This window comes from Pipra filicauda, unplaced genomic scaffold, assembly GCF_003945595.2.
Source record: "Pipra filicauda isolate LSUMZ 115617 unplaced genomic scaffold, ASM394559v2 scaffold80_size11013439_pilon, whole genome shotgun sequence".
NCBI lineage: Eukaryota > Metazoa > Chordata > Aves > Passeriformes > Pipridae > Pipra > Pipra filicauda.
In genome coordinates, this window is record NW_024104987.1 from 3,850,687 (window position 1) to 3,863,088 (window position 12,402).

Sequence of the window (12,402 nt, forward strand, 5' to 3'; positions counted from 1 at the left end):
ATCTTTTTATGTATTCAGGCTTGCAGGTCAGGTCATCATTAGGACAAGGCTCTGAGGTACATGGTGGGATTGTTGGGGTGTCTTGTGCAGGGCCAGGAATCGGACTCGATCCTTGTCAGTCCCTTCCATCTCTGGGTATTCTGTGATTCTGGGTGATAATTACATCTGCCCGCGATCAAAGAGAGCTGGTGTGTGCACGTGGCATGGCCAGGACCCCGTGTGTTCTGCAGCTCCATTAGTTATATCAGTTTAAAAAGCAAACAATATGTACAAGGAAAAAGTGGCTTTGTTGTATAAATCGGTGGCTGAATGCTGGGCCATTGCCAGGCACTCTAAATTTACTTTTTACGGCTTCTTTCATTTGATTCAGTACTTTGTGTTTATTTTTATCGGTTCAGAGGAACCCGGACTGGGTTTTTGGTTCAAAGGGGCACAATGTTTTTTTTTCGCATTTATTTAAGGTATTGCGCAGCACAGGGTCAACAGTGAGTTTGTCAAGACAAAGGCTATGCCAAATAACTTTGGCCTGATCTGCTCTGAAAGTAAGAAACGAGTAGGGAAATTAGAATCATAGGATTATGAAGGTTGGATTATGAAGGTTCGAAGAGGCCTTTAAGATCATCAAGTCCAACTGTCAACCCAGCAGCTGTAACCCCTAAAGCACTAAAATGATATCGCCCAGTGCCAGGTCCAGACGCCTCATGAACACCTCCGGGGATGGTGACTCCACCACCTCCCTGGGCAGCCTATTCCAGTGCTTGACCACCCGATTGTCCCGGGCACGGTGGTGCAAATTCGTGCCGCCTGAATTTCGGTATTTCTTGATAAGAACAAAGCAGCAGCAGCAGTCAGCTGCCATCGCAGCCCTCGGTTTGCCACGGGGCAGCCGCCCGAGCCCCCGGGCAGGCGGCGGGTCGGTCGGGGCTCGCTCGAACGGGGCGGCTCCGGCAGCAGCGTCGCTGGCCGCTCCCGGGCCCCCGGGAAGCGCAGCCCCCGGGCCGGGCGGTCCCCGAGCGCGGTCCCTGTGCCCGTCCGCCCGCGGGTGACGTGGTGCCCCGGCCGGGCGGTCCCCGCGCCCGCCCCGCCCGCCGCGGGGAGCGCCGGACGCGCCGGTCCGGAGGCAGCGCCGAGCGGGCGGAGCGGCCCCGCGGTGCAGCCATGGAGCGGCTCCGCCGCCTCCTCCTCCTCCTCCTCAGCCCGGCCGTGCTGTTGTTGGTGCTGCCGCCGAGGCCCGCGGTGAGTCCGGGCCCGCCAGGCCGGGGGAGGGCAGGGGCGGCCGGGGCACGGGGAGGGCCGGGGGAGCGGGGCCGGGGGATCCTGCCGGGATTAACGAAGGATGGCCGTGGGTGCTGAGCCAGCAGACCGCCCGGGTCACTGCCGGTAGTGCCGAGTGCTCCTGTGTGCGGGGTGAGGGGCTACAGCCCCGCAGCCTCATCCTGCCCCACAGCTTGATCAGCCCCAGAGCCTGACCCAGCCCCACAGCTGTGTACCCGCAGCTGTGTCCTACCTTGCCACCCGCTGTGTCGTTATGGTACAAGTGTCCTAGTCTGAACATATATCTCATAGTCCTCGAAATATAAAAATACAAGTAATTTCCCACAAAGTAGTTGGAAAAAGTAGTACAGAGAAACTTTTGAAACAGTAGTACAAAGAAACTTTTAAAAACTGAACCTATGTAGATTGGTATAGGAACCAGAGAGATGCTGGAAGGTCTTTGCTCTGCCTCTTTGTAATTAATGGGGCTTGTTTTCTTTCTGAAAAAAAACCCAACATTGCATATATACTGATAACCAAATGCAAATGATGGGTTACAGGCCCAGTCATGGCATTTTGGTTGCTCTGTTTCCAGAGCAAACGCAACAATGTGCATTAAATTTACATGTGGTTGGTTGGGATCCAAACCAGGCCACAGTTTTGAATTCAAAGGTGAAAGACAAAGTGCACGAGTCACTGCCCTACGAAACCCCTTAAGAAATAACCAGGTTGGTTGTAAGGTATTGCAATAGGTGGAGCAATAAAAGTGCATGAAATAGGGAAACTGGTGCAAAGCAGATGGAATGCTGAGCAGATTATTTTTACAGAGGTAATAATTTTAAACAGTGTACTTTACAGTGGGTGCTGTCTGTTGTGTGTGTACTGAGATGGAAAGCTAAGTTCAAAAATTCACTTCTGAAAGGTGCTCTTGTTTGCAAGTGCTCCAGATCAGGAGACAATGAAAAAGCCACCTGGCATTTACTGTTTTCATTGTACTCGAGTTTAGCAGAGGAAAGTTTGAGGTTCTGTTCTTTGATGGATTGTTCATTGTTACCTGAAAATACTGGAGTAAGATAGATATGGGGTTGTAGTTCGGGTTAAGCAAAGCTGAAGGCTTTGTTTTTCACCTGGGATATAATAGCTCCACTCCCCTTCTTTAAAAGTAAAGTAAACACATTAGCAGTGAAGCTGTGTAACATACCTACTGTTGTTACCTTGTTAGGAAACTGAAAAAAATTAAATGCAGGCTGTCAACAAAAATTACTTTAGAATCTTTATTGTACAGTGCTAATGTGTTTGTCTTAGTCTGGACTGTGAGGTTGAACTGAGGTCTCTCCAGACTTGGGCTTCAGATTTTGCAAGGAAAACAATGATTTTTAACTCTTGAATTTTTAAAAACAGTACTCAGTAAAAACAGTAATAAGTATTTTTAAATACTAAAAATACTTTTCAAATCAACAGATATTAATAAATTTTGTATATTTTTACTTGCACAGTCACAAAAAAATAGACTCATACCCTGGTAGAATTCAGCCCTTTTTCCTCTTGATTTCTCTCTCCCCTTGGTCTCCCTGCCCTGCCACCTCAACTCAATATCTGATCTCAGGTTCTCCATTTCTATTTCTTTTCTTGGCTCTCTCCCTGCTCTTTTTGCTCTGCCAGCTGTAGATCTTCACTGTGACTTCAAAGTTGAAATCTATTGCCCAACTCCAGTCCCTTTTCAGAACTAGTTTTAATTTCTGTGAACTCAGTCCCAGTCATCTCACCTGTGATTAACCCGTTTAACAGTGAAGGCTTATTTAAAACTATTCTTGTCACTTGAGTAATAAATTCCCATGGAAAAGACTGGCATACAGTCCTTGGTGTTGAGGTAATGTAAAAACACGAGACTAGCTAAAGACTTTGCAGGTTGTTTTCTTTAGATTTCTTCTAAGAGTAGTGGTGGTGATCTGCTGCTCTGTATTTTCCTTGTCTGATAACTATACTGTTGGTTACCTGCCATCCACATTATGAAAGGTGAAATCTCAGATACAGCAGTGAGAAATGCAGTAGAGCTGTCAGTAAATAACAGCCACCATCGATATAATACACTAATCATTTACAGCTCCCTTTACATTGAAAAGAACCTTGTTGTTGTGAGCCCTGGACGTTCCAAACTGCGCCTGTTTCTGTTTTAGCATGGAGTCAGTGCAACTGGAAAATAACAACCTCTCTGGGATTAAAGTGGCATTTGGAACACGAGCCTGTCCCTCCTGCAGCCGGTGGGACAGGTTTCAGTGCTGGGTTTGTGTGCAGGCAGCACCTGACACGGGAAAATCCCAACCTCAGCCAGGTGTGTTTCCTTCTGGAACGTTCTTTATCTCAGCACGAGGTGTTTGCCCAGGGAACTGATAGGTGTGAAACCCCGTGAAGGTTTACAGAGGACATGTTCAAGCACTGTGTTAACTAACACTGATGTGTTTTATTTGAGTTGCAGGTCTCCTTGGCTGCTCAAAAAATAGTCTAATAGGGTCTGGGGGTTTTTGAGGGTGGGGGATGTAAATTTGTCTTGCACATTTAAAATTAGCGTGGACAGCTCTGGCCTGGAGTGTAAATGATGTGCTACGTGTTTATAACTCTGCCCTTGGATTGCTGGTGTTCTTGTGGCTATTGAAATAAGTTTGGGTTTTACAGAGAGAATCAAGGGTGAAAGCTCATCTGGGAGGAGAGGACAGTTGGGGTGACCTCTTGTAGCCTTCAGTTTTTCCTATTGCAGTAGGAGTGGGTGTATGAATGAGAACCCCCTGAACTGGGTTACAGCCTGATGAGAAATAGCTAATTGGAATGTAGTCTAAGATTAAAAGATCTGTGGAATCGATTTAGCTTTCCAAAGAAGACAAAGTGTATTTTTGTCAGCTCTCTTCCATATATTAACTTCATTATTAGTTATGCTGGAAAACTCCCCCCAGTAGTTTTCTGAATTTCACAAAGACTTTCTTCATGGCCTGGTTTTATTATGCACAGGGAGTTTTAGGCTTTAGCCTGGCAGTGTAATGAGATAGCTGTCAAAACCAGGGTAATGAATCAGAGGCGATCTGGGATGAATATGCCAAGTGCTCGCAGTGTGTGCTAATGTCTAAAAATATTTTGCTTTGTGTCCTTATTGGTTTTAGTTGTGGCTCCAGTAGCATAAATTATGGTGTAGGCCTTTTGGTATTGGGAGGAAAGTGTCTGGAGCTGTTAATGCTGAAGCTGGTTTAATGGTTTTTAGTGAAGTGCAAGTGTACAGCCTGATGAATATTAAGCTAATTATGGAGTGAGGAATATAGGGTTTTTTTCCTTGAGTGATTGTATATCTTGTCAATATTTTGGTTTGGCAAGCCAGGCATTGCCAAAGAAATCCTGAAGCTGTAAGTTACAGTTAGCAAACCATCAGCCCAGCACATTAAGTTTAGTGCATATGTGTTGCTACTTCAGACTTATAAAAGAGAAAATGATTTACCTGGTAACACATGGCACTGATTTATTCACTGGTGGGCACTCAGTTACTTCTTTGAAGTCAGTACCAGTTCTTGCAGTCAGCACACACCATCACAGTGTCACTGTGAAGCCTTTTCCTGTTCCTTGTTCATACTTGAGGAACCTCTTGTGGTATCACCCCCACAGCAAAACACATTTCTGGGTTGCAGAGCTGTGACCTCAAGGAACGGAGTGCCCTGGTTTTGTGTCTGCTCTTCCCACTGACTGCAGCGGGGCTCGTGCCTGCGTGGTGACCTGCATTTCTGAGTGCTGGCTTTAACCAGATGAATTAATGGGGGAAGTTATTGCTGGGGGGATCTGTTTGCTTCTAAGACAATAAAACAAACTGGGGCATGGCTTTGCCAGCCCTTAGAAAAGTTCGTGCTGTGGGGGTGAGGGAAGATGTTATCACCTGGACACTGAACTGCACCACACACACACCAGAACTTGTTCTACGGCTTTCACTGACCTGCCTTTGACTCCACGGGTCCTTCAGAATTGTTTTGAGTAATTTTGTTACTTGGCTTTCTAAAATGTTTTATCTAAAGATATGGTAGGTCTCGACTGAGAGGGAGGTTCTTATGCAAGGGTTGACGAGTATTTATAAAGTGCATTTCTATTAGACAATATTTTTCAATTCTAGCTTAAAAATTTTATTTTCTGTTTAGTCCCAAATTTTAGGTTGGTATGGATTATTAGCAGTCAGCACTTTGGAGCTTTTAGAGCTTTTGTCAAATTTAAATCCAATGGGAGCTTGAAAATTTGTCTTTTGAATAAAATTATTACAAATTAATTCTAAAGCAGTCCCAAGTAATTTCAAAATATTGTAAACCCTTCGCTTCACACGGCTGTTGATGTGGAAGATTGTTATGAGTACAGGCTGCCAAGGCAGTAGAAGCTCTCCCTGAATTCCAAAGAAGGCAGTTGTTAAAATAGACCTTATTGCAGTTTCAGATGAAATGAAAGAACCAAACCAGGTTTTCATTCCGTCTCATTTTCTTTGTTCACTAAATTATTTTTGCTTAGTTGTTTCATGTCTTGACATATTTTTCTTGTATTCAGTTGTTGCGTCTTCTCAGAAAGAAAATTGTAATATGAAATAAAAATCTCTTTCAGGAACTTGCATTGCAACACAAGAGTTGAGACCCCACCCCTGCAGGGCGGGAGGACAGGATCTCTGATACCACTTTGTGTAAAGAGTCTGTCTCAGGCCTGAGACTATGATTTTTGTGGTGGACAATGTTCTTACACACACAGAAATGAAAACAAGTTTGGCTTGTACATACAGGGTTTTATACTTTCCATAGCTTTTCGTAACAGTGCTAATCCTAGGCTTTAATTAATCAATTAACCAATTAATTATAAAGCTTTGTGTTCAAAATAAAATCTGTTGGGTATTTGCAACCTTGATACCACAGTCTCCAGCCACTGATAAAAGTCACAAATAAAATCAGGAGAAAGTGCTTTTTATTTCTGAGTCTGGGTGAAACACATGTAATTATTTAAATAATCTGTTCATTTTTATGGCCATTGTTTGATACAATTCGAAAGAATAAAACCTTTTTTCCATACTAATTCCCTAGCCTTCTCCAAGTGACTGCTGCAGACATTGGTCAAAATAAATGAGTAATATTGCATTGCAAAGTCTACAGTCATTGGGGTTTTTTAAATTTAGGTCATAAGCTTCAGCAGTGTCAGTGTGTTACTGAGCTGGGTGATCTCACTGCATGGCATCATGTGCTTTGAACAGTAGGAGTGAAAGGAAGGTTTTTAATGCATAATATTTTATGTATTTCACTTGGGTTTACATACAGCTTTAGAAGTAAGGAAGACCTAATGAAATTTGCCCTGTGTTCAGTCTTTCACCCAAAGGAGATGATATCTGTGACACTCAGGGTTGCAGTGACCACATCAATGTGACTTTGATGGTTGAATAGAAGAAAGCCCTTGAGAAGCAGTAAAACTTAAACACAGAGCTCTGGGGGAGGTGAGGGAAAGCACTGGAAATTCGATGTATTTTAAAGAGAAACGATGCACACGTGTGGCAGAGCCTTTCTGTGCCTCCTGCTGGTTTCACTCCCAGTGAGACTCCTCGGGCAGGGAGCAGAGCTGAGCCCAGGGCAGGTGGTTTCCCTGGCTTGGTGGACCTCCTGGCTCTTCAGGGACCATTCCCTTCAGTCCTGCTGCCCCAGGAAAGGTTCACATCTCCCTGTTGTGCATGGAGCGATGTCAGGCACCATGGGGTGGGAGGTGGGAGTGGTGCTTTTCCCCCACACCAAGGATCTTACTTAAAACAAAGCTTAAAAAAGCTGTTGTGATTTCATGATCTCGGTCATATCTGAGAACTCTCTGGGTCGTTCTGCCCGTGGCAACACTCAGGTGTTCATCTGGTTTTCAACAGGAACTTGCATGATTGGCTTCATCCCTCATGGTTTTCTTTCTTTGTAGTTCAGTTTGTAAGTGACTGAGGGAAGCACAGAAGTTTTCCTACTCAGAATGCAGAGGAACCCTTGACATGTTCTTACTTTCTGTTCGGTCCCAAATCCTACCAACCTTTTCAAATGTCACTAATCTGGAGCACAATACTGGCTACTGATGTTTTGATGAAAGTTTCAGAGCCCACATATAATTCCATTATTTCTGTAGCCTTAATGCCACAATAAATAGATATTCAAATGTTAAATCTACACATCTGCAGCAAGTAGTGTTCCGTGTGCTACATGTTCCTGATATGTGATAACCAACCACAATCGTGGTGGTTATTTTAGAGATTATTTTTTGTGGAGATGACACACTTTTATTTCTCACTAAGAAGACAGGAAGAGAACATGTTTTGTGGAGAATATGCTGATTCTGTAAGATAAGAAGATAAAAGATAACACTTGTGCAGAGAATAAGGAGTAGCCTAGAAAAACAATCTTAGTCTCTATAAAGAGAAAATGGGGTGAATTTGCTCTGTGTGGTATTTTATTTGCAACTGAACTTCAATACTAGTCATTACATTCTGGGTCAAATTCCCACCTGCAATTTAAAGGAACTTCAATAATTTAAATTTCTTGTCTTTAACAGCTGTATTTTCTTTTTGCCCTTGTTCTTACATCCAGTCAGGTCATTAAGCTTGAGAGATACTCTGAGTTCAGTTCTGCTTTGTAACATCTTGAGCTGCATATTTTGTTGGGTAGCATGAGAGGAACTGGTACTCACTGTCACTGTTTGAACAAAGTTTAATCCCAGTGCAGCTGTAAATATTTTATCTAAGTGCAGATGCCTGGTCAGCCTGCATAATTTAGCAATGTCAGGTAATGAAAATTATATTTATGTGTTAAGACACTTCTCCCATTTTTTCTGCAGTTATTCCTGATCTGTGGTTTGTGTACTGTTGATTTATACTTTCATTTTTTCTGCACTGTGTATTTTACAATTGTCTGTTCCAGCTGATTATGACTGGAAAGAAGCATGTGCAATATTTATAGGTGCAGCCTGAACACTGGGTAGTTATTACTGTGTTATATTATCCTTCTGGCTTTGTGCTTTACCTGAAAGTCTAATGCTTTACTTTGTATAGTTTTTCAAAGAAAGTTACTCTTATGTCCATGCATTTTCATTTAGCAATTAAGTATTTTGCTTTGCAGTAATTCTAACATGACCAATAATTGTTTTTTTACCATTTGAGTCATCAAAGATGTTGTTAATGATGTAAAATGAATACACTTTCGTTTCATGTGGTGGGTTAAGAATTATATTTAACTGTGAAACTTCTGAACTGTGGCAGGTGGCACGTTTGCAGATGAGCAATACAGATACAGCCCAAAAATGACAAGTTACTTGAGTGAAAACTTGAGACTTGGGAAGTGGAAACTGGTAATTCTTAGAGTGTATGGGATCATCTTTAGTTAGGAAGAGAAGATAGGCATTAAATTAACATGTTTGTTCTGCTTTGTGTGATGAGACACCTTGCACTTGGCCTTGCTGTTCCCACAAGAACTGCACAGTTCTGAGTCCTCAGTGTTTGTGTGATGCCCTTTTAATAAAATTCCATGCTCTGCAGTATCCAGGCTCAAAAGCTGTTTGGGCTGGAGAAGGACAGGCAGCACCAAACTGTTCCATATCCCATAAATCCAGAGTGACATGTCCCAGGGGCAGAAGGGTTAGAATGTCAAGTTGAGGTTTGAACCCTCAGCCTGCTGCTCTCTCAGTGGATGTGGATGTGTTCACACACATGGACTTCCCTAAACAGTGTTATTTACTCTCTTCTGCAGAAATACAGTGTTGGGAGACACAAGGTGCAAAACTGCAAATGGAGGTGGAGTTAAAGCACGTCCCACTTTGTTTCTAGGGGAACTGAACTCAGTAAGATCCACAGTGCTGACAGCAAACTAAACCAAACCAAACCAAAAATCACCGAATTCAAAAAAAGTTGTTCAGTCTGGGCACTTAAAAGAAGGGAAGTTGTAGCCCATGTGCTGTTTGACAGTTATGAGTAAACTCTGTAGTAAATAATTACATTCAGCATCTGGGTTTTTGTTTTGCAGAACACCAGCTCAGTGACTGTGCCAGAAACACTGCTGTTTGTCTCAACCCTGGATGGCAGTTTGCATGCTGTGAGCAAGAGGACAGGAGCCATCAAGTGGACTTTAAAAGAAGGTGAGCAGGAGGTGTCCTGATGCCCTCAATAGCAGTATAATAGCAGTAATAACAGACAAATTAATTGGCAATTCCAACTGTTGGAAATTGGAATTGGTAAATACTTTCTTTTCTTTCTTAATTTTGCTCTTGTTCCAGAATTAAGCTAAGTGTTTCTGGAGTCATGTTCACCTTCATAATTTCACTTGCAGATATTTTCCAGGTTTGTGTGTGGTTTTTTTAGGTTTGTGGGGTTTTTTGTTTGTTTGTTTTTCCCCCCAGAATGTTTAAGCTGTAGTGGTATAATTGGTAGGTACACATGTTTTATGGGAATGAGCACAATAGATGTGTCAGCTTGTGGAGCTGATGGCAAAGGGATTGCATGATCCTGCCTTTGGAATACCCTGCATTCACTGCTACAGTGCATATCTGTAAACCTTGGGGATTTTTCCTATAATAGATGTTTAGGAACAGCACAGATTTTTAAATAAAAGAATTGCACTTGTGTAAAGAAATTTAACATTGCTCAGTGACTGGAATGGATTTTGTAATTTTTATTACTGAGCAGAGCTGTCTTCATGAAAAATGTGGTAGTTAATACATATTTGGTTTAGTGGGACTCATGACATATGGCAGAGACGATAGCAGCACTTTCTCTTCACTTCTGGAAAGAAATTAGATAGAAGGTCAAATGCAAGGAGTCAGTGATTGCATCATTCTGTCCTCTATTTTTAAACCTGCTCTCGGTTCAGCAGGTGAGCTGAAATGGTGGGAAATGGACTGTGCATATCTGTCTGCAGTACAAACCAGCTGCTGTTCTTTGTGAAGCCACTCATATTGGAAAGCAAATCCAGCAGACAAAAAGTTAACTTCTTAAATGAGCAAAGAAGGCTTTTGTAGCTCCTCTTGGAGTAAAAAGGGGGTGAGCAAGTATTTTCTTGAAGGATTCTAGTTAATAGGTGTGATGACATTTTCTGCCCTGTCTCCTGTTTAAATGTAGACCCCTCCTTTCCCTGACCAGCCTTGCTAAGGCAAGTTATCCATCTCCTGCTTTGTTGTTGCTAGAGGCTACTGCAGTGCTAAGAAAAGCTCATTCCACTGACACAAACATACCCTGCTTAGTCCTGGCCTAGAAAGGTGCCACAACTGGCATTAGTTTGCAGCCAGACTTACTGAGTGGCAAGAGGTGTTTTGAGGAAGAAATGATCCCACTTTGGTAACGACAAGGATCAACGAGGATCCTTGTCAGTGTGTTGCTCAAGGAACTTCCCTTGTTTAAAAAAAAAAGAAAAGGTTGCAAAACTCTAGTTGGTACAGTAGAACTGCCAGACTGGATTATCCACTTTTATAGCACTCCTTGTGTTCTCTCTGTTGCTAACTATGAATTATTCTGTAACTTATGTACGTGAAGGATGTTCGCTTGATTTTTGGAAAGCACTTATTGCCCGTTACTTTATTTCTGTGCAACAGAGCAACACACAAGGGTCAATGAAAAAAAAATTAGTGGTAGCTGTCAGTGCCTCCTGAGTTAACTTAGCTAAGTGGACATGGAACAAGGGCCTGTACATATAAATTGGTAAATTAATTTTTAATGGGAGGGGTTTTATTTATTTTTGCAAAACTTGCTATGATTCTGCGTGTGTGGTCGCTCTGTGGGTGGGAAACCCAACAGCTGGAAACAAATAATTCATGAAAGTCCTCACCAACTTTCTGTGCTAAATCCCTGGAGAGATTTAATAGTGCAGGATTCAGTATTAATATTAGTGTGTGATACAGTTGCTGGGTGCACCCTCTCTGTCACCAATATCTGGCAGTGTTGCAGAGAATTACCAGTAGGAAGCTGCCTGCACTGCAGTGTTCTTGCAGCTGCCATTTTACCCTGATTACCAGAAAAATGAACCATGTGTTGTAGCTCACGTTTGAGGAGGTCACCTGAAGTGCTGCACTGGCATCCACCAGGAAGGGAACATTTTATTACTGCACTTAAGCAGCAAGGTATTTAACAAAGGGCAATTCAGGTACATTTTATTTTCATTGGGGGAAGAAACCAAGGCACTGTTCATTATCAGGCAATGCTTAAACAAACATGAAAATCTTACCCTGTGTGGCTTGTTTTAATTTAGTGCTGAAGCTTATCTTAGATATGCAGAGTAAATGAGCCAGTGCTTATCACCACAATAACGGGTTTGGGTTTCCTGCCTTCACTTAGTGCTGGCAAGAAAGGCACTTGGAATACTTGTGCTCCCCATGAAGCAAAAAATGGGTCACTTGGGAATAGGACTTTCGACTGAAATAAGGTGTGTCCCTTGTTGAGGGTGCTCAGTACTTTCATTTCCTCTATTGGCTTCGATGGGTCCTGCTCTCTGACAGCTCTCAGGATTTTTCAGTGACCAGGTAACCGTTTCTGCTCATTCCCTGGGCCTTGGAAAGCTGGAATATGGTTGGAAAGATTATAGAAAGAACTCACACCTTGTGTTGAAGGCACTCGTTGGAAAGGGCATTGAAAAGCTGTGGCACATTTTGGGTCTGAGACTAAAAAGGCTTTTGGTGCCACCTCTGACCCACACAAGGAGCTGTCAGTGCAGGTGACAGTGGGACAGGCTCCTGCAGGCTCCCTTGTTTTCTGCACTTGCCTCTAGCAAGATCCTTAGTGAACATCCTCAGTAAGGTTCCTAAGGAGGAAATATAACTGCAAATTAGTAAGGATTGTCAAAGCAAAACAACTGTAGGACAGGATGGTTTTCGGGAATTTCCAGAGCATAGTTTGTACCTCTAACCTCATTTGCTGTGATTGCAACAGCAGGGAAGGCTGACATGGTTTTAAGTTGGCCCGTTAGCCCAAACCTTATGGTGTGGCCTCAGGCCAGGAAACCGTTTTTTCCAGCTCATTCCAACTCACTGTTTCAGAATCTCCCACTTCTCCTTTTGAGTCACTGGGCACGTTATAGTGATGAAAACAGGCAACTTTGTCTTGTACGTTAAAGAACACTCAGATTTTGGTCAAAGGACGAATTTTATCTCATCATG

General features: G+C 42.9%; 1 protein-coding gene across 2 annotated transcripts in view; it reads left to right on the top strand.

Annotated features, from left to right (window-relative positions):
- Positions 1-12,402, top strand: part of ERN1 (endoplasmic reticulum to nucleus signaling 1) — a 31,243-nt gene that overhangs the window by 134 nt on the left and 18,707 nt on the right. Inside the window, exons 1-2 of one of the 2 annotated variants that reach the window (XM_027749659.2) lie at positions 1,126-1,236; positions 9,285-9,396. In XM_027749659.2, the coding sequence (XP_027605460.2) occupies positions 1,159-1,236; positions 9,285-9,396 (190 nt within the window). In that variant the 5' untranslated portion in view covers positions 1,126-1,158. Of the gene's footprint in view, positions 1-1,125; positions 1,237-9,284; positions 9,397-12,402 lie in introns of those variants that run through there. The other variant, XM_039390349.1, reaches the window with a different exon arrangement.